The 21,047-nt window shown below is 27.0% G+C and overlaps 2 protein-coding genes across 2 annotated transcripts; both read left to right on the top strand.

Annotated features, from left to right (window-relative positions):
• Positions 1-3,691: 3,691 nt before the first annotated feature.
• Positions 3,692-8,491, top strand: LOC132935881 (cytochrome c1, heme protein, mitochondrial-like). The gene is made up of 7 exons (XM_061002516.1): positions 3,692-3,927; positions 5,430-5,578; positions 5,638-5,770; positions 5,836-6,000; positions 7,796-7,924; positions 8,043-8,162; positions 8,226-8,491. The coding sequence occupies exons 1-7, from the start codon at positions 3,868-3,870 to the stop codon at positions 8,340-8,342; spliced, it is 873 nt and encodes a 290-aa protein (XP_060858499.1). The 5' UTR covers positions 3,692-3,867; the 3' UTR covers positions 8,343-8,491.
• A 4,297-nt stretch (positions 8,492-12,788) lies between these two features.
• On the top strand, positions 12,789-18,474 carry LOC132935862 (cytochrome c1, heme protein, mitochondrial-like). Its single transcript, XM_061002500.1, has 7 exons — positions 12,789-12,963; positions 14,688-14,836; positions 14,896-15,028; positions 15,095-15,259; positions 17,606-17,734; positions 17,879-17,998; positions 18,069-18,474. The coding sequence occupies exons 1-7, from the start codon at positions 12,916-12,918 to the stop codon at positions 18,183-18,185; spliced, it is 861 nt and encodes a 286-aa protein (XP_060858483.1). The 5' UTR covers positions 12,789-12,915; the 3' UTR covers positions 18,186-18,474.
• The last annotated feature ends 2,573 nt before the right edge of the window (positions 18,475-21,047 follow it).

Raw genomic sequence — 21,047 nt, 5'->3', positions numbered from 1 at the left:
ACACATTCATCGTTCCACTTAGAATCTAATTGATTTAAAAAATAATTATTTAAAATAAATGAAAATTTTAAAAATATATTTAATTTTCAATAGGAAAAAAATTAATTAATTAACATTTTATAATTATTTATTTTTAAGTCAAGGAATGATTTTGTTTTTAATACGAAATAGATAATTGTGTTATTTATTTGATACATTTTTAGTTGACTGTACAAAAAGTGAATAGGACTATTATGTCATTTAAGAAAATCGTTAAAAAGTAAAAAGTAAATAGAAAAATCAAAAAATAATTAGCAAACTACATTACTTAAGTATATTTTCAACACACATAAACTTTTATTTTACTAAAACAAATAACTTGTTTCATTAAAATAAAATATTCGTTAGCAGCACTAATCAAGTGCGTTAGTGCCTTAGCGTAAACACATAAACTATTGGAAAAGAAATTTAATTTCCATGGTTTGAAAAAAATTAATATCTTATCTTTATTTATTATAATTTTTATCACATAAATAAATAAATAGTTTTTATATAAATATAAATAGTTAAGGACTTAAAAATAAATAACTATAAATTAATATTAATTAATTAGTTTTTTATCTTTTTAAAATTAAATATTTTTTGAAATTTTTCATTTATTTTAAATATTATTTTTTAAATCAATTTTTTATTGAATACAAAATAAAAAATTATTTATTGGATAAAAAACATCTTTATTTTATATAAAATACAATAATAAATTAAATAGGTATTCCTATGTAAATACTTAACAACATTTATTTATATATTTTTGTTTTATATTCAGTAAGAAAATTAAAATATAAAAATAAAAAATATACTAATTTAAAATTATGAAAAAAATAAAAATATTTTATATATTCATACTAAAAAAACTATCCAAAATTCTTTTGATCAAGGATATGCTTGTATATACTAAATACTTGATAAAAATATATTCAAAGAGTATATTAAGGATTATAATATCAGCACTCTGTTTGAAGAAACGGTTTTCCTAGTACTTGATTTAGGTTACGAATTCCAAATTTTCGGTTATGAATGGTTACTAATCGGCTACTAAAACCTAGTTTGGTTTTGAACTTCCTAAGTAGGATATTTCAATGTGCGGGTGCTGGTGTAATAACGTTACGCCGCAGCACCCGGTTGGGAAGAATGGTTTTCCTGGTACTTGGTTTAGGTTACGAATTCCAAATTTTCGGTTACGAATGGTTACTAATCGGTTACTAATGTATGGAACCAAATTCGAAGAAAATAGTTTAGGTTGTGGTGCTAGTGTGATGTACCTCACACAAACCCGTCACAAACGTTTGAAGAAGGATATACTTAACTTTAGAAAATGGCCATTATTAAATTTTAGTGTATTGTCGTTAGCAATTAATCCCCAGCTTTACAATGTGAGAATCACATTCATAGACACCGTACCATCTGTTTAATATTCGAAATGTTTGATTAAGTTAAACGTTATTTTGCGCAGGTACCTAATTATTTACTGTATAATATATATTGTTTACAACACCTCGTATGCCCAAGGACAATGTTTAAAATATATTAGAAAATGTAGGTACCATAGTGTATATTTTATTATTTTGAAAATGTCAGTAATTTAACTATACATAATTGTATATTTTAATTTATACCAAAATATCGCTATTTTATAACTGTCCCATTGCTATATTATATTAAATTATCTTTATACCTAAAAATATAATAATAGCTCTATTATTTTGTTTTGCAATTATCTTCAATTAAACAACAGGTTGATGCCGTTGATGGTATATTGTTATTGTTATCTTGCCAGTAAAAGTAACTGATATTTAAGTATTTAACGTTAGAAATGTATAGTATTTTCATATACCTATACCCGGCGTGGTCACTCGCTCGCTGCATTCTCTTGAACAATTAAAATCGAAAACATTCCTTGACTTGTTATGTAAAACCAACCTAGGTGGGTTTCGGAGTCAAAAGAAAATTATTAAAAGCACATATGCAACCCGACGTGGTCACTCACTCGGACAATTAAAATTTAAACCATCCCTTGGCAGTTGGCTTGTTATGAAAATCCACCTTGGGTGGGTCTTATAGACAACAAAAAACTAAAACATTAAAACTAAGTCCGACGGCCAAATTCTGACTACACCATTGTTATTAGCATGCATAGGCATTTAAAAAAAAAATCAAAATTCGTTATAGGGGCTGTGCGTGACAGTAAAATACATAGTTGTGCGTATGCGTATAGTGTACCTATACATAAATGTATGCATAAATATATATAAACGCATGATCACCAACTTTGGAAGGATATAACTTCCAAAATAATGATTTCCACAAATTTTTTTGCACAAAAAAAATGTTGGCTAGCTAAAGTGAATTTATGTCGAATTTGTCAACAACTAAAGTTGTTATAATAATATATACCTATAACAAATTAAAATATTTTTAACATTCAGAAAATATTTATTGGAATGTTCAGTAATAAGTGATTTGTAAAAAAAAATGTAAGTAGATCTACTTATCTCTGTACTTACCTCATCATAATGAATTTATATTAATTTAAATTATAATAATCATAGTAATACTGAATACACTAAATACTAATAGGTACAATAATATTATTCTATTATAATACACCAATATGTGATAGCTGATACGCACATATTTTTAGCATCAATGACGAATTTAGAGTTAATATTGTATATACATATATTGTACCTATTATATTATATAGGTAGATAGTTATTATTCTTCTATACAAAAATAAAATATCATGTACCTACAAATATTGTAATATCCGCCAGCCCTCTGCGAATTTCGCATAATAATTTAATATTATGTAGGTATTTTACTATTTTATTGTTGTCTATTTATTTTCAAGACCACAGACGTGTAGTGTTATTTTTTTTTATCGATTACGTTTCAACTAAATTTTTATCACCGCTTTATATTAATACGTTTAATATTATTTAGATAGTTCATAGTTACATCCGCATTTTTTATTAGTTGTTAAATAAAATCATTAATCAATAAATTAAAATCAATGTAAAATGTATAATACAATTAAAAATGTGACAAGCTACATAATATTATACATACGAATAATCCATATGTTTTTTTTTAATTAAGAAAATGGTTAAGTTAAAATAAAATAAGTGCCAATTTATTGTGCAACCTATAGGCGAATATATTATAAAGGTAGGTCATAGGTTTAGTGTGTTTGATGAAAAAAATCTAAACTATTGTAACACGCCACTGCAAAAAAAAAAAACGAAATTTAAAAAACCGTATAATAACATAATTAAGTAAGTATTTTATAATATTATCCTCGCTCTCCAGTGAACAAAAATCGACTACTGCAGGTAGGTATTGCTTGTGGTTGCGAATGTCTTTCGACCAACCGAGTTCAGGGCTTTGGGTAATACACGTCATACATATCATAAGCTATAGTTATATTGCGTTGTGTCCCACAATTTTCGCTAAAGGTCACGATCGGAGTAGGTAATATAGGCCGATAGTCGGAGGTAGTGGAGGCGTAAAATTTATCGACGGGCGGGTGGTAGCGGTATTATCACCGGCATCCGTTATCAGCATGTTGAACGGCGGCAGTCGTTTTGGGGTTGGTCACACTGCGACTGTGCCCTTGCTATCGGATACAGCTGTAGGTCGTACGTCCCGACTGGTGAAATATTCCACCTTATCCGTTTCTTTGAGGCCGTGCCGGAGCCAAATTTTCTTCATTTCTGACCATCTTTGCCGAGAACGACCCGGCGGGCGTCACCAAAAGAAGCCCTACCAGAACGTTTCCCGTTGATCTACTGCCGTCCTGATTGCCGAGATCCTATCGCAGCCGCACCGATGACGAGCACTTTCTCATTTTTTAAGGCCGCTACTAGGTGGTCGAAAAACCACAAATTTGTAAGTAGTCCTTGGTCCCCCTGTACCTATATTTATTTATCACCCTACTATTAACGCCGTACGTTGTCCCCCTTTGGTTGTGGATTAGGTATTCCAAGTTTTTGTGGCTGTCACGACATGCCCAACGTCCGAAAACACCCGTTTCCTGTGAACCTGGTCCCTATAATTTTGTATGTTGTGATCGTTAATTACAGTGTCTTAAGGTCAATAGTTGTCATTATGCGATTGGTTATGGAAATATTCAGGCTAAATTTCAAAGTTCTATATCCAAATTTATACACTAACATATTTGTTCCCTAATTTTAATCAAACATACCTACGTAATACTTTAAATTAACAATCAAAAAATGCATTATTGAATACTATTGATATGCATTTTCATTTGATTCATAGATCAAATCTGTCTTGTAGCACTGCAGGTTTTCACTTCATATTCTAATATTATTTTGATACAATTTATTGGTTAATAAAAATAAAAAATAGTCATCAATATAGCTATATGCATGTATTACTTGAGTACTTATTTATCAGTTTAACTTAAAATGGTCATAAGATTGTAATATGCTTCTATCCTTATGACAATTCATAAGGTCTTATTATTTTCAATAGATTTCCATAATATTTATAATCTACCCCTACTGAGAAAATTTTCTTTAGATTTTTTTAATTTTCAAGATATTTTGGTTAGTCATTAAGTTGCAATAAAAGTACCTGAATTTCATAGTATCCAAGTTTTCAATTTTCAATTTATAATTTTATAATTCAAATACTATTTAAAACCTATTTTACTACATAATTTTAATAAAAAAGATTTCCAATGTTTGCTATTGATACTTCAAATTTAATTAAAAAATACACAGAACATTGCTTTATTTTAAAAAGTTAATTAAAAAGTTGGTTGGATATTCTCTATTATTCTTAATAAATCTAATAATTTTATATTTAAAATTAATTTCTAAATATCTTGGAGTAAACAATATTAATAAACAATATTCTAAATTTAGGTAACTAACAATTATGAACAATTAAAGTATGAATTATTTTTATTTAAATAAATCCAAAACTATTTTTATTTTTTAAATTTATTATACACATCCCTACTTTTCATAAATGCTGATTTTACATCTGTTTTATTTAATTATAAGATTAGGTCGCCAGTGGTTACCTTGTTTCTTTTTTATTGCATGCATAAAATCTTATAAATAATAAACTCTTAATAACAAAGTAAATTCACTAATACAAAAAAGACATTTTTTAAATATAATTGTATGTAGGTCGCTAAATTTGTCTCTCTTGTGCGTACATATTACTATGTTTTTAGCAATCTACTACAGATATTTGTTTGATTTTAATCATTTATGTTCTTCAAATAATTTTTTTAAAAACTTTTTAATGGTGTTAGTGAATGTTTATTTATCTTGTTTAAAAATTTAATTACTTTCTACAATTATGATTTATTATATTATAGCCATTTAGTAGTACATAAATATATTTATTTTTAGTTTTTGACCAGTTTTGGTGTGTTAGCTGGTGGTGGTAGTTCCCTAATTTATGCACTCGAGCAGTCAATTCATGCTTCTAATGACGCAGCTCATGTGGCTAAACAAAAATGGAATCATAACGGATGGTTTGATACTTTAGATCACGCTAGGTAAATGTTGTGTTTTTCATAATATTTTCAGTCAATGAATTAACAAATCTATTTTGTAGTGTTCGTCGAGGATGGGAAGTGTACAAAAACGTTTGTGCAGCATGTCATAGCGTTGAGTACTTGGCATATCGTGAGTTAGTTGGAGTATGTCTGACCGAAGATGAAGCCAAAGCTGAAGCTGCAGAACAAATGGTAAAAGCAGTATAAACTTAGATTATATTGAGTAATTTGATATTAATATCGGTTTTTAAATTTAGATTGAAGACGGACCTGATGAAACTGGTGCCATGTACAAAAGACCTGGCAAATTATCGGATATATTACCCAAACCTTATCCAAATCAAGAAGCTGCTCGTTATGCTAACGGTGGTGCATACCCACCAGATTTGACTTACATTACTCAAGCTAGAATAGACGGAGAGGTAATTTTTTAGATTCTGTGTAGAGAAATTGTAGAATTGGTTTTTCAATGCGTTATTTTTCTATGAATTTTTTGGAGAACTAAAAATGCTTCATTATTTTACTTTAAGGGTTGTTTCTAGTAAAAAATTGTATCTAATTTGTAATTTTGGAAAGTTTGTCAGAAACTTCAGAGAAATTACAAGAATATTAATGCTACAATGCTTTTGTTTTTTATTGTAATTAAAAAATAAATTATTTTAGAAACATAATAAACATTTCGCCAAATATTTATATTAGGATTTTTAAGACATGGTGGTGTTATTTTCAGCATATTTTCACAGCATCCATTACTATGACCTTTTCAATGTCAACGTTTACTCAAAACCGACAATAAAAATTGTAACAGAAAGACCAGACCAAAAAAAAAAAAAAAATTATGCTACTAATAATGTCAACGTTTACTCAAAATCGACAATAAAAATTGTAACAAAAAGACCTGACCAAAAAAAAAAAAAAATTATGCTACTTAAACGTATCACAAAAATTGTTAAAATTGTATGAATAGTAAATAATTTAAGAAATATACTCATGTCAGCAAATTTCCAAATAAAAAATTTTAAAAAAATATTGATATTTTAAAAAGTTCTAAAAATTAAATTTGACTTGGATTAATGTTTTTACTATCAAAATTTTTCTTATAATCAGATTCACAATTTGGCTATTTCGAATATATCCAAAAAAATTTAAATCAAATTTTAAATTTTTATTTTCAGTAAAAAATAAAAATAATTTTTTTGTATTATTTATATGTAACACAATGACTATAAATTATATATATAAAAAAAAAATTAAAATATTAATTAGAATAAAAATTATTCCAAAAGTTAGTTCTATCTCTTACACTCTGTATAATAAAAAAACTATGTTTTCTGTTTAATTTTTGTCAGTTTTCATATAAGTTATTTTAATAAATTATCAATATTTAATCATATATGTTCTATTAAAATGTTCTTTATTCAGTCACTTCATTGAATGTTTTAATAAATAGTAAATACTTACAATGATTTATTTAGATTAAAATGTATTAAATTTTTCTAGGCATTTTAATACATATATTTTTATTTTTTAGAACAATACAGGGTAATCTTTTATAATTAAATACTCATTATTTCAAAAAGTGTAAACGTATTTAAAAATGTTTTTTTACAGTTTCAAATTAAAAATAACGTTTTTATTAAAAATTATATTTTTATCTTTATAAATTTTTAATTTATGTAGGACAACAAAGTTTTAATTTCATATTCAAAAGCAGAATATTTACTTGACTATTTTGATATATAAAAATCAAATTTAGGGTAAATAGTTTATGAGTTATAACTGCAAAATATTTGTCTACTATCATGCTCATCTAAACTTAAAATACTTATAACTCTTAAACTACAAACCCAAAATTCGATTTTTATTTATTGAAATACTTAGAAAAGTATTCTGCTTTGGAATATGTAATTAAAACTCTGTAATTCAAAAAATTAAAACACTTAAAAAATATAAGGATAAAAAACACTAAAAATATATTTTTTTATTAAAAACGTTCTTTTGTAATAACTTGAAACTAAGTAAAAAAAATATTTTCAAAATACATTTATACTTTTTGGAATAATGAGTGTTCAAAGACTAAATCGCTCTGTATATTTATTTTGATGCAACTATACAATAATAGCACTGAATGACAACTTAATGAAAAAAAATAAAATATCCATAAATCTCCCAATAGTATTTATTTGAACATTTTAATTGAAATCTTTTAATTTTCAGAATTATATCTTTGCTTTATTGACTGGTTACATGGACCCACCTGCAGGAATCACAGTAGGAGAGACTCAGCATTATAATCCTTACTTCCCCGGAGGTGCTATTGGAATGGCTCAAGCATTATACGATGAGGTAATAACTAAAAAAACATTGTTATTTTTTGTGGATTAGTTATTTTAATGATTATTTACAAAAGTTATTAATTACAGATAATTTTTAATTTATATAAAAATAATATATGTTTTTTTAGATAATTGAATATGGAGATGGAACTCCAGCTACTCAAAGTCAGTGTGCGAAAGATGTTATTACATTCTTAAAATGGTGTGCGGAACCAGAACACGATACTAGAAAATTATTTGCAATGAAAGTATGTTAAGTTACCTGTATTAATTGATCAATGATGGTAATTAATTATAAATATTTTTTTTAGGCATTTACTATCTTGGGAGTGCTCAACTTGGTAATTTGGTACCTGCATAGACATTATTGGTCGGTGTTGAAGAGTCGAAAGATTTTACAAAGCCCTAAATCATTGTTCAAAAAGTAAACGGTCCTTAGCTAGTAGTAGCCAAAAATTAAAACGTATGATATTCATTTTTGTTTAAACATCCTATGTTGATTTTATTGTTCAAGTTCTGTCTAAGAAAAATTCAATTTTTATAAGTTCACTTCTACAATAAAATTTGTGAAATTGTTTGTCGAAAAACTAATTTTCTAGAGTGTAAAAATCCTATTTCAGTGACCATACTCTATAGATGCATTAACTTTAATTACTACTAGTAATTAGTATTCCTATTTCTCCATTATGTATTCTGATAATGAGTTTGTACATGACTTATTATTATATAACCTAAAGGTATACAAAAGTTTCAATTAAAGTTTGAAAAAATAAATCAATATTAATTGCAAAGTTGAAAGGTTCAATATAAAATATGCTTGCTATTGGTCAATTAAATTCTCATTGCTTGCAATATTTAACAACTAACAATATATAATATCATAGGTGTTATATAAGTCTTGTACAGTATCATTTAGGCTATTTCCATCCATGCTTTTGACGTTAAGATTAGGCAATTAATAAAATTATTATCGACCTTGTTTATATATAATTGTTATTAAATCGTTTTGTTTATTGAAATCATTTTTATCTAAATAATATTTACCTATTATTTATGCTACTCTCAGTCCTGATTGTGAATTATCAAAATATGTTTTAAAAAGAGGTGATATAGTATAGTATACTATTTGTACTATATTGTATATTTATAACATGTGTTTTTGAATGTCCAGTTTTAGAGAATAATTGTTTGATAGTTTAAAATTGGATATTCTTATATAGTACATATATTATATAACAAATAAGTTATAACAGTTGATTTACCGATTTTAACTTGAATTTTTGAAAATACAATTTGTATACATAAAAAACTGCGTGTAGATACAGGAATGTTAATAAGTACTAATATAACATTTTACCATTTTTTTTGTTAAACAAATTTTAAGGTTACTTTGAGTGCGTAGATTTTGTTTAGCAGTTCATTATTTCATTATCACATTTAAAACTGTATGAACAATTGAGTTTTTTAATAAATAAAAATATATAATTACTTTTAGATAAACAAAAGAATCATTGCTACACTATACTGTCTAAATTTTGTTGCATTTTTTATTTATTTCTTTAAATTGGTTTATCTTAATTTTATATTTAGTTAACATTGGTTTGTGTGGAGGTGTTATAAACCCAAGTTTTATTTTAGAATTTTAAACTTTCTTAGAATTTGTAATTTGTAATTGAGTATATGCAGTTCATCATCAATCCATATATATTATTATGCTAATATATAGAACCATGTATAATAATTTATTATATTAATAAATAAGCAGATAAAAATAAAAATATATATTATAATAAATCAGAAATATTTTTTAAAACTAAGTGGAGGATTTAGTTTTAAAAACAATAATTGCTTAAATAGCTACAAAATGTAAAAAAAAACTAAACATTTTTCCATAGGTATTAAAAACTATTTACAATCTGATGCCAGAACTTAAAGTCGGGAGCATGAAAAATTAGCGCTATCCAAAGTGGTATATTTTGTTCGATAGTGGTATCTAAATAATAAATTCATAAATTCATTTTAAAATATCAAATTCTTTATAATATGGGTGTTATTTTATTTTATTTTTTATACTTTAATGCTATCTTTAATTTTAAAATTGATTTATTTATAATACATGATGATAAATGTATAAAATTAACGTAACCGCTACAGTAAAATATTGATAACCAATAGTTGCATTAGTAGTAATGAATGGGGCGCGGTGGCCAGCACTTATTTTTCGTGCCTCTGACTATAGTACTTAGCATCATTTAATTATAATATTTCTTGTTTGACAATAAGATTAATTTTTAGCTAAATATGAATTCAATCATTTTCAGTAGACTAATACTATAATACTTGTGTAATTTATTATATGCACAAATTATTTTAGGAAAAATTGAATGTGAATTAAAATACTTGTTTGCCTATATTTTAAAGAATATAATATATCCAACAAATTTATTTGAAATCCAATAAAACTATTTCTAAATTTGTTACGATAAATTAGTCTTTCCCTTAATTTAAGGAAAGAAATAGATAGACAAAACATGTGAAATAATGTTCTTGAAAATTGATTTTTACTAGTTGACTTACGACTTACTTAGGATTGAGACTCACGTGTGTTGTCTTTGACTTAGAAATTTTATAACAAAGCGCTAGAGTTAATTTGCATTTAGTAGCCTAAACAGTGGTGTGGTGATCTAAAAATTTTCCAGAGGCAAGTTACAAATATCCCAAGTCCTAATGCATAATAATGTATTAATATAATATAACTAACTATACTTCAGATCGTTATTGACTACCTATTGAGTATATCATAGTACACTTACTATAGGGGACCAATCGGCTATCACCCATCCCTCTATTTAAGAAAAATCTCAGAGGCAATCGCCTCTGAAATTACCCTTCACCACACCACTGAGCCTAAATGTTGTGTTTTTAGATTTAATATTATATTCAATATCATGTATTCAATATAAATATCATACTGACCTTTCATCAAATTCAAAGGTAAGAGCAAGAACAATATTTGTGTTCAAGTATTGGTTTTTTTTTAAACAATATTTTAATATTTGTATAATTTTTAATTTATGAGTATTTTTAAATTATAATCTAATTGATAGTATAATACACTCAACATTTACTATCTATACTTATTAGGTGATGACTAAATATTACTTAATTTGATTTCCTATTCGAGTATTATGATACAAGATTTTCAATCATTATATATATATATACTAGCTGATCCCGCACACTTTGTTGCCCATAAACAATAACAATTCTTAAAAAAAAAATGTCTAAGCTAAGCCCCCCAAACATTTCCTTCACTTTGTTCTAAGCTTATTCAATATTAACAAAGTAAGGCTTTTGCCATCCCAAATGCTATTTGCGTCTATGCTCGATCGATAGTGATGTTTAGACATTAGCTAAGGCGTTATAATGGTGGCTTTATAAACTTACTGCATATTTTAATACTTAATATTGTTTTGCAAAATTCTGATTTAATTTATGTCATTTGAAAAAAAAAATAATTCGCTTAAAATAAAAATATCTAATATAAATGACTAGTTTTGAAAATACATCAATTTACGTTCACTAGGCAAGCACGTATTTCCCTAAATATACGTGCCCCCGGAGCAAGTGGTGTACCTTGTTGCCCGATGCTGCAACATTTTTAGTTAATTTAATGGGTGGGGGGGGGGGGGGGGTTGAAATTATATTGACATACCAGATATTATTATTGTGTATTAATTGCATCAACAAATAAATACATTTATATTATTTAATTATTACTATAACCTTCTGTTAAATTCAATATTGAATATTTTATTATTTTAATCGTTATTAGTCATGTAGCTACAACTCATGTCAGTGATGTCGCTGATGTCTATGATTTTAGTGACTTTACACTATAATTAAGACTTTTAGTAGCCAGTTAGTAGGTATGTACCTACTTAGTTACTACTTACTACCATGGCTTAAATATATTTTAACCCTGAGTTACTACCAAATTATTGCTGATTTGTCCCTGTCAAAAAAAACCAGTCGTGAACATTAATTTGTCACCGTCAATTATAAGGTAGGACGCTTGGTCCCCCATATATATATCACTAAATTTAAATCACTATTTTTTTTTTTTAAATTTAGGATTTCAATTTTTTTTATAAAATGTAAAAATGTCAGTAGGTATAATTTAAATTAATAAATAATACAATTTTAAAAATATTATAAAATGTAATTACTTACTATAACAATATAATTTTCATCAGTCAAATTTAATTTTAAATAATATGAGTAAACTATATGGCTAAAATAACGTCTTATAACTCCCGTGGGCCAAATGTCCTATCTTATTAATTGACGGCGATGAAATGGCGGGGACGAAACGTTGTAAACGATGTGTTGCTTACCATTACTACCAACGACCTACCTCAATGTCCTAAATATTTAATCGACGTAATGACTCAATTGCACAATATTATGCCATCGGCCGACGGCCATAATATGTTGTCATAATATCTGTGGAAGTATTATAAAAAAATGTTTGTCTATGATTTCCATAGACCTTTACAAGAAGGTATTATAAACTAGTTGGCCTACAGCAGTGGCGTAACATCGCGGGGTCCAAGTGTTGCTCAGACAACACCTTAAATATGGGTGGGTGGGTATTGATAGAAAAAAAAATAGGAAATTTTTATAGGTTGGTATAACAGAATTATGAGGGATAGGTCACCTAAAATTATTTGAGCAACAACAATTTTTTTTTATGATACACGCCGCTGGCCTACAGAATATAATACATGGGTTAAGTGGGTTAACTACAAATTCGGTCGGTGGGTGTGTACTGTGTGATGGTTGTAGCTACGTCGTGATAGCTGGGCCCCACGTTATCACATGAAAATAGTTTTATCAGTCTTTTAGACGGTTTCTCGAGTTGACTAGTCAGTCTAGTCTTTACTCTTTAGTTAAGTCAAATTTATTCTGTTCGCTGACGACGACGACGCCATCACAGAGATGAAATTCTTTCAAGCGGCTTCCAGGTGGTCGAAAAACCACAAGTTTGTAAGTACTCTGAGTTTGGCATTCTACCGCAACGTTTCGTACGGTGACGTCCTTGGTTCCTTCGGAATTCATCTAGTTCCTCTTCTCTTTACTGCCTGTTATTGTCAACTTCAAACCATTCTGTTCTTAGAATTTTAAATCGTTTTAAACTCTTTGTCAACCAACTGCTGCATTTGATAGTTATTTGTTGGAACTGTTGACAGACCATGCACTGATTGCACGGTTCACCAATCGGGCCATATCTTAGAACTGTGGTCTATTGGTAATTGATTCTATAATTTTTTTGAATAGATCATTATCCAAATTATTTGATGGTCGCTTTATTGATGTATGTGCATGTTCTCACTGTGTTAGTGTTGTGTTTTAAATCAATCTATACTACATATATTTGTTTGAAATTTAAACAAGTTATGTAACATATTCGTTTTTAAATTATATATTTACTATAGGTATTTTAATTTTAATCATTGAATAGTATATACCTATTATTATTAACTGTTTTTATGATAGATTATTTGTAATATTAATTTTAAAATAATGTTAACACTTTCTAAAATTAAAATGTATTATATTATTATGTTTAACTACTTATCTCGTATCAATACTACTAAATAAAAGTAGGTACTTAAAAGATTTGTATATTATGCCATTCATTTACCATTCATACATTTTTTTTTTTTAGTTTTTTACAATTTTTGGTGAGTTAGCAAGCCACATAACATAATATTAGTTAATTTAAAAAAAATCAATAAATGTTAGGTTAGTTAGATATTAACTGTTATTAATAAAAATAAAATAAAATGTAATACTTAATATTAATTTATCCTTACCTATTCAAATAAATTCAATACTATTTATTTTTTTACTTTATTATCTTTTTATAACAATCCACTGATTTTACTATTACATGTTTTATTTAATGATAATAGTTAATTTTTCTATTTTTTTTTTTATTTAGAATCTATTCTTAAGAGGATGTCACACCCGCATATGTTGTCTCCGTCTTACAAACGTACAACATAGCAAAAACTGTTTTGCGCGTGACAACTTTTCTCGCACTATATTTGTTGTAGAACTACCAAATTTTCACAACACGTAAAGAAAAACTTTATCTGTGCAACAGCGTGCTTTTTTCAATAGCACTATCCAATAATTTTTTATAAGCAAATGAAAAAAAAAAACAAAAAAACCAAATGTTTAGAAGCAAATAACTTTTATTTTTATTTATGTTATTTAAAATATGGGCACGGTGTTGCATAGATAATTTTCCACCCTATATGTTCAGAAATTTTGGAGCCACTACTACAAATACAGAAAGATAAAAGTTGTCCCGCGCAAAACAGTTTTTGCTATGTTGTACATTTGTAAGACTACAAATGCGGGTGTAACATCCTCTTAACAACATAGTAAATTCACTTAAACAAAAAATAATATAAATAATAATATTATATACACAAAATTAATTGTATGTAGGTAATTTGATCTTTATTTCTTGTATGCACTTGTTAGTATGTTTTTACTGATCTATTGCTATTTAAAAGTGTGATATAATATAAATATTTGTTTGATTTTAATTATTTATGTTCTTAAAACAATTTTTATTTTAACTTTTTTATTGATGTTAGAATGTTTATTAAGCTTGTTTAAAAATGTAATTACTTTCTACTACTAAGATATTATATTATAGCCATCAAGTTATCATACATAAATATATTTATTTTTAGTTTTTGACCAGTTTTGGTGTGTTAGCTGGTGGTGGTAGTTCCATTATTTATGCACTCGAGCAGTCGATTCATGCTTCTAATGACGCAGCTCACGTGGCTAAACAAAAATGGAATCATAACGGATGGTTTGATACATTAGACCACGCTAGGTAAATGTTGTGTTTTTCATAATATTTTCAGTCAATGAATTAATAAATCTATTTTGTAGTGTTCGTCGAGGATGGGAAGTGTACAAAAACGTTTGTGCAGCATGTCATAGCGTTGAGTACTTGGCATATCGTGAGTTAGTTGGAGTATGTCTGACCGAAGATGAAGCCAAAGCTGAAGCTGCAGAACAAATGGTAACAGCAGTATAAACTTCGATAAATATTGAGTAATTTGATATTAATGTCGGATTTTAAATTTAGATTGATGACGGACCTGATGAAACTGGTGCCATGTACAAAAGACCTGGCAAATTATCGGATATATTACCAAAACCTTATCCAAATCAAGAAGCTGCTCGTTATGCTAATGGTGGCGCATACCCACCAGATTTGACTTACATCACTCAAGCTAGAATAGACGGAGAGGTTATTTTTTAAGAGGATGTCAGAACTATATTTGTTTTTTCATCCATGCTCAATATACATGAAACGTATTCACCTAAAATCAGGTTTTTGAGTAATCTTAGAATAAAATAGCATATTACAAAAATTATAGAGGATTATATTTTTGAGGGTTTGACACATGAGAATTATATTTTATTACAGGGCTTGGATCCTTGCACTAAAAAACAATGAAATATATGCATACATATGTGCTAAAAAAATACAGTATAATATGAGCTTATTTTTATAATATATTTATTTACATGGGAATAAACTCGGAGAACAGTATTTTTTTGAAACTTGAATAATTAATTTATCATTGGTGTCTATATATTTACAAATTTGTTCGTAGTATTTACTATTTACAATAATAAAGTATAGCATTAGTACACTATCCAGGTATCTTGAGGGGTTATGATTGGTTCTATAGATAAAGGTGCATCCGTTATTGTATATCCATTCCGTTATTTTTTGATAATTTGTATACGTGACAGTGCTTTTTAAATATTTGTTTTTATATTAGCTGAAATGTTATCAACAGTACCAAATTGTACTCATACTTTTTCCCAAATTCTATAGTGGCCACGTGCTCTTGGTAAAAATAAATCTTTTTATCGAAAAAATATTAAAGAAGACAAATGTTTGTACTTCGATTGTATGCATGAAACAAATATGTATCAAATCAGATTTTGAATATGCAGTTTCCTAAAAAACATGCAAATGCATGAAGTTCTGTGTCTTGTTTATTATAATTATTTGACTTTTTAAATAAAATACAATTTCTGTAAATTTAAATAGACATTAAATTGTTTTGAAACAATATTTTGATAAATGTATGTCATACCCCCAAAAATAAAATTTTCTCTTTAATTTTTTTTAATGGATGGTTTTACACATAGATTACTCAAAAGCCTATACTCTTTTTCAAATGAGAACGCACCGGGCGGCGGACGAAAACCGGTCGAAACGCGCGCATGGCCTCCCCACTCCCGACAGTTTCAGCTATTTTAATAATTGAACATTCTGTATGCCCGGCGGCGTCAAAAGTAGCCGATCATTGGCGACTAATCTGAAATTAATTACTAATTTTGTGGGAGGGGCTTGTGGTTCCGCCTCTGATAACGATGCGCGACCCGGTGCGTTCTCATTTGAAAAAGAGTATAAAAAAAAATGAATTTGCATAAATACTTTTGCTTATGACTTGTCAGAGAGAGAAAACAAATAGTGCTGAAATTCTCATAAGTATACCTAACCTAACTAAGATAATTGTTGAACCAATGATAATCGAATGAATCTTTAATTGACTCTTGTATAATAATTTACTATGAATATTATGTGTAGTACAGTGAATATTGATTGCTTAATTTATGAAGTTTGATACATTTCTCTAACATTCATTGCACAGAAAAGTGAATGTTTACATACTCAACTTAATGAATTTAACTTATCTTCAATTATTGAATAGTCTAAACCTTTCTTTACACAAAATGATTTATTTATTTTATAGTTGATATTACACATTCTCTGTATATTCCTAGTTATTTTGATTAGCCCTCTGTATTAAATTATTTTCTTAAGATTCCGTTCCAACTATAATACAAATCTTGCATAAAACCAAATATTTCTTCATTTGTACATTTTTTTTTTTTTTTTTTTTTTGTTTTTAAAGAACTAACATTAAAACATTGTACTCGGTATGTATCATTATCATATGACATTTACCTAGTTAATATCATAATAACTTATAAAAGTCCACCTATTTAACCTATTTAAGTTTAATGTCAGCACAATATGTCCTAAATTTACCTCATATATTGTAACATCAATATAACCATTTATATGTTAGGTAACAATTAATTATGACTAGACTTGTTAATGTATAATATGTCTTTATATTATGTTAAACATCATAATATAACCTTAATTAATTGAAGTTATGTTTCATATTTGTGTGATGTAAACTAAACCACTGTCAACTAATGAATTCCTAATGTTTTTACTAATGTTGTCAAACTTTAATTAAATATCCATCATTCACTAAAAAAATAAATAAATATTTTATGTACTAATTATATATATTCACAATGATGAAATAACATTTCAATTGAATTATGTTACTCAACATTTATAAGATTAAACATTATTCAGACATTTTCGTTAAATAAAATGATGTAGCCAATGTTAATATAACTTTATAAGAGCATATAATATTTTGATGCTACTTCCCAAAATAACCACTTAAAATTTAAATAATATCATTAAAAAAGTCAAACTAATATTATAAAAATATTTACTTACAAATTTGAATTGGAAATCTTTTAATTTCAGAATTATATCTTTGCTTTATTGACTGGTTACATGGACCCACCAGCAGGAATTTCATTAGCAGAAAATCAACATTATAATCCTTACTTCCCTGGTGGTGCTATTGGAATGGCTCAAGCATTATATGATGAGGTAATAATTTTAAACCTTTTGTTAAATAATTCTGTATTTTTATTGTGTAAACTAAAGTAGATCCATGGTTACATTTAAAAATATTAATATTAAAGAAACATAAAAAAAATATTTTAAATAAAATTAAAAGGAGACTTTTTTTAGATAATTGAATATGGAGATGGAACTCCAGCTACACAAAGTCAATGTGCAAAAGATGTTATCACGTTTTTAAAATGGTGTGCTGAACCAGAACATGATACTAGAAAATTATTTGCAATGAAAGTATGTTAATGAAAATACCTGTGTTAATTATGCATTTATATTAATTTACTTAAAATATTTTTTTGTTTAGGCATTCACAGTATTAGGAGTTCTTAATTTAGTGGTCTGGTATCTTCATAGACATTATTGGTCAGTATTGAAGAGCCGCAAAATACTACAAAGTCCTAAATCTTTCTTCAAAAAGTAAACTGTTTTAGCTCATTGCAAAAATTGAAAATATAAAAAATAAAAAAATTCGTAATGTTTTAAAAGTTAAATGTTAATATCAACTCTTGTATGTATGTTAGCAATCAAAATTTGTACTCACTGCTAAATTTTATGTTTATAAACCAAATGCAATTTTATTTAGATTATAATTCATTTGAGTAGTTTAAAGCAAACCGTTTTCAACCCTTTTGATGCTATATTATGGACTATCGTATTATTTTTACATTTATTTTTCACATAGTATGTTGAATAAAATATACGCTGTTGCATATTAGTATTTATTTTTAATTAAAAAACAGGTTAAAAATATTGATTTTCATCATAGACGGTAAAGTTTATTTTTTTATTAAAAGTGAGGATAAAAAAACACTTTATTATTTAGTATTGTAAATTAAAAGAAAAGCCTAGTTTCCTTATGTTATAATATTTGATTAAAAAATTGAGGTTACAAATTCAAATAAGTAGGTTATTTATTTTCTTTTTGTTAATAATTTAAGAATTAAGAGCTGATTTATAGTATTTTGTTACTTAATCAAAATTATTATTGTTTCCTCATTCTTCTTAAATTAAAAGGCTGCAGGTATACTTTTTATATCGATGGTATTTTGTTAAAAGGCCGTATACCAAATTTTACTTTTTTTCAGGAAACAAATGAAACTCATTAAATACTCAATTTTTTAGATAGAACATTAATATATATATTTTATTAAACATGAGACCCCATGGAACTAAAATTGCTTACCAAATTGCTTAAACTAAATTTATATTTAATGTTATATTCATTTTAAAAAAATGTATGTGGTGTAGGCCTTTTAACAATTTCAATTTTATAAACGCCCTTCTAAAAACATAATAATAGTGGCATAAATCCTTTTAACATTTTCATTTCTACAAACGCCCTTTTAATTTTATATAGTATTTATATATATACATTATACTATATTGTAACTTGTAACTATGTAACTTGTCGGTTTATTGTTAACTGATAATATGAAATTGGAGGGAAATTTGTTATCTAACCAATACAAGTGATGTTTAGTGTGTAACCTAGTGAAACCACTTTGTTGAATCTGGTAATATCATAGATAATATAAGAATGGATAGGACATGCCTATACCAGTTCCATATGGGGCCGTGTGCTTTTTCGGGGAAGAGAGAACGTAAAGAGAGCAAGACGAAATGGGGCTTTTTAAGGTAATGTGCAAAACTATTTTATTAAATAATAATGATAACATGAATACAGATGGTCAGTTATATTTACTCTTTAGATATTTATCAGTTTGTATTTTGATTGTTGAGCCACTCGTGCCTGGAAAATTACTCTTAACTTTGTTAAATATTTAAAATATTTAAAATATTTATTATTATCTATGCAATTATCATAATTATTCTTATAAACTGTGAAGCCGTGAAGGTTGTAAACAATTAGCATGCATTCGGTGTGGTATAAGCCCTTTCAACAGTCCTGTGTAGATTATTTTAATTTTTAAAAGGGCGTCTGCATATCTTGTATTCGGTATTGCTATCTTATTTTTCAGTAGATGTATACTCCTTTTTACCAGAATATGCTCGTGATTTTTCTGAAAATTTAGATAACAAAAACTAATTTTTTGATTTTGTGTGGTAAACGCCCTTTTTTACAAAATACCGTCGAATATATAAAAAGCTACAGTTATGGAATGTTTCTGAAAAATATGTAATTTAGTGTTTCCCAAAGGTTGTGTCATGAGAATTTTTGATTATTTATTTAACTCTACAAAAATAGTAGATACCTATCAACTAATTGTTGTTAACAGTTGCGAAAAGTTGGAATAGTTTGTTCAGTATGGCACTGTTAGTTTTTCTTAGACCTAAAAGTACTATTGTTATTGAGAAGCAAAACATATCTTAAGATAAATTATATTACTTAACTGTTGCATCTAATTTTTATGATAAATCTTGTATCGTATTTATCAAATCATCAAAATAGAAATTTAAATTATATGAACTCAATAGGTTAAGTGTCTGCCATCACCGTTTGGGGAATTAAAACTGCTTCGATTTTTTTCAACAAAATCTTGTTTAATGGGAAAGTGAATCAAGTTGGTACATTCGGCAGGTACAAATTTAAAATTACAACTAATATGGCACTTTGAGTTACAAAGTCGACCTAAGTTTTGCATTTACACCGATTGGTATTACATAATACCTAATATAGAGGTAGATAACGGCGGACTATGCGATGTCCAAACAATATTATAATCAAAGGTGATGAAAAAGCTTGAATATTTAATCAAGGCTCCTAATATATTGTTACAATGGCAGTTGAAAAATATTGAAAATACATAGTTACAATTTTTTTTGAAGCATATGCAAATATGTCAAATTTAAAATTTAAAGATGATTATTTAGTTAAAACTTTATAAAATGTTCAATTTTTTGGATAAAATAAGATATTTAAACGAAGAAGAACGATTTTAGTTTTGTGTTATATTTTAAAATATTATTCGTGGGTACTTGAAATTTCTAAAGTTTATTATTAATACAAATATAATAATGAACAAATGGTAATAATAATAACTTAACCAGCTACCATATTAATAGTAACAATATAAATATAATATAAAATACCCTAGGTTTAACAAACCATCTCCTCTCTGATTTCTGTATCGTTTTTCGTATGCAATGATATCATATCATTGGATTCAAATCTAACACCATCCATTACAGTGACCCACCTATTGTAACCTACTGTACAGCAGAGCGACACCCACTTTTCCACCTTTTTAAAAATATTTTTGGCTGTTAACCTTACAAGGGTATAGTCAATTTGAAAATCTTGGCTACCCTATTTAAAAAATGG

This window comes from Metopolophium dirhodum, chromosome 1 (assembly GCF_019925205.1).
Source record: "Metopolophium dirhodum isolate CAU chromosome 1, ASM1992520v1, whole genome shotgun sequence".
Taxonomy (NCBI): domain Eukaryota; kingdom Metazoa; phylum Arthropoda; class Insecta; order Hemiptera; family Aphididae; genus Metopolophium; species Metopolophium dirhodum.
The sequence above is the reverse complement of the archived record's forward strand: the minus strand, read 5'-3'. Positions and strand labels throughout refer to the sequence as shown.

Excerpts from the sequence above, each read along its gene's own strand:
- LOC132935881 (XM_061002516.1), top strand. The coding sequence starts at position 3,868 with ATGACGAGCACTTTCTCATTTTTTAAGGCCGCTACTAGGTGGTCGAAA. Across the intron at positions 6,001-7,795 it reads AAGCTAGAATAGACGGAGAG|AATTATATCTTTGCTTTATT; the intron begins GTAATTTTTTAG and ends TTTAATTTTCAG. Across the intron at positions 8,163-8,225 it reads GAAAATTATTTGCAATGAAA|GCATTTACTATCTTGGGAGT; the intron begins GTATGTTAAGTT and ends TATTTTTTTTAG.
- LOC132935862 (XM_061002500.1), top strand. The coding sequence starts at position 12,916 with ATGAAATTCTTTCAAGCGGCTTCCAGGTGGTCGAAAAACCACAAGTTT. Across the intron at positions 15,029-15,094 it reads CTGAAGCTGCAGAACAAATG|ATTGATGACGGACCTGATGA; the intron begins GTAACAGCAGTA and ends TTTTAAATTTAG. Across the intron at positions 15,260-17,605 it reads AAGCTAGAATAGACGGAGAG|AATTATATCTTTGCTTTATT; the intron begins GTTATTTTTTAA and ends TTTTAATTTCAG.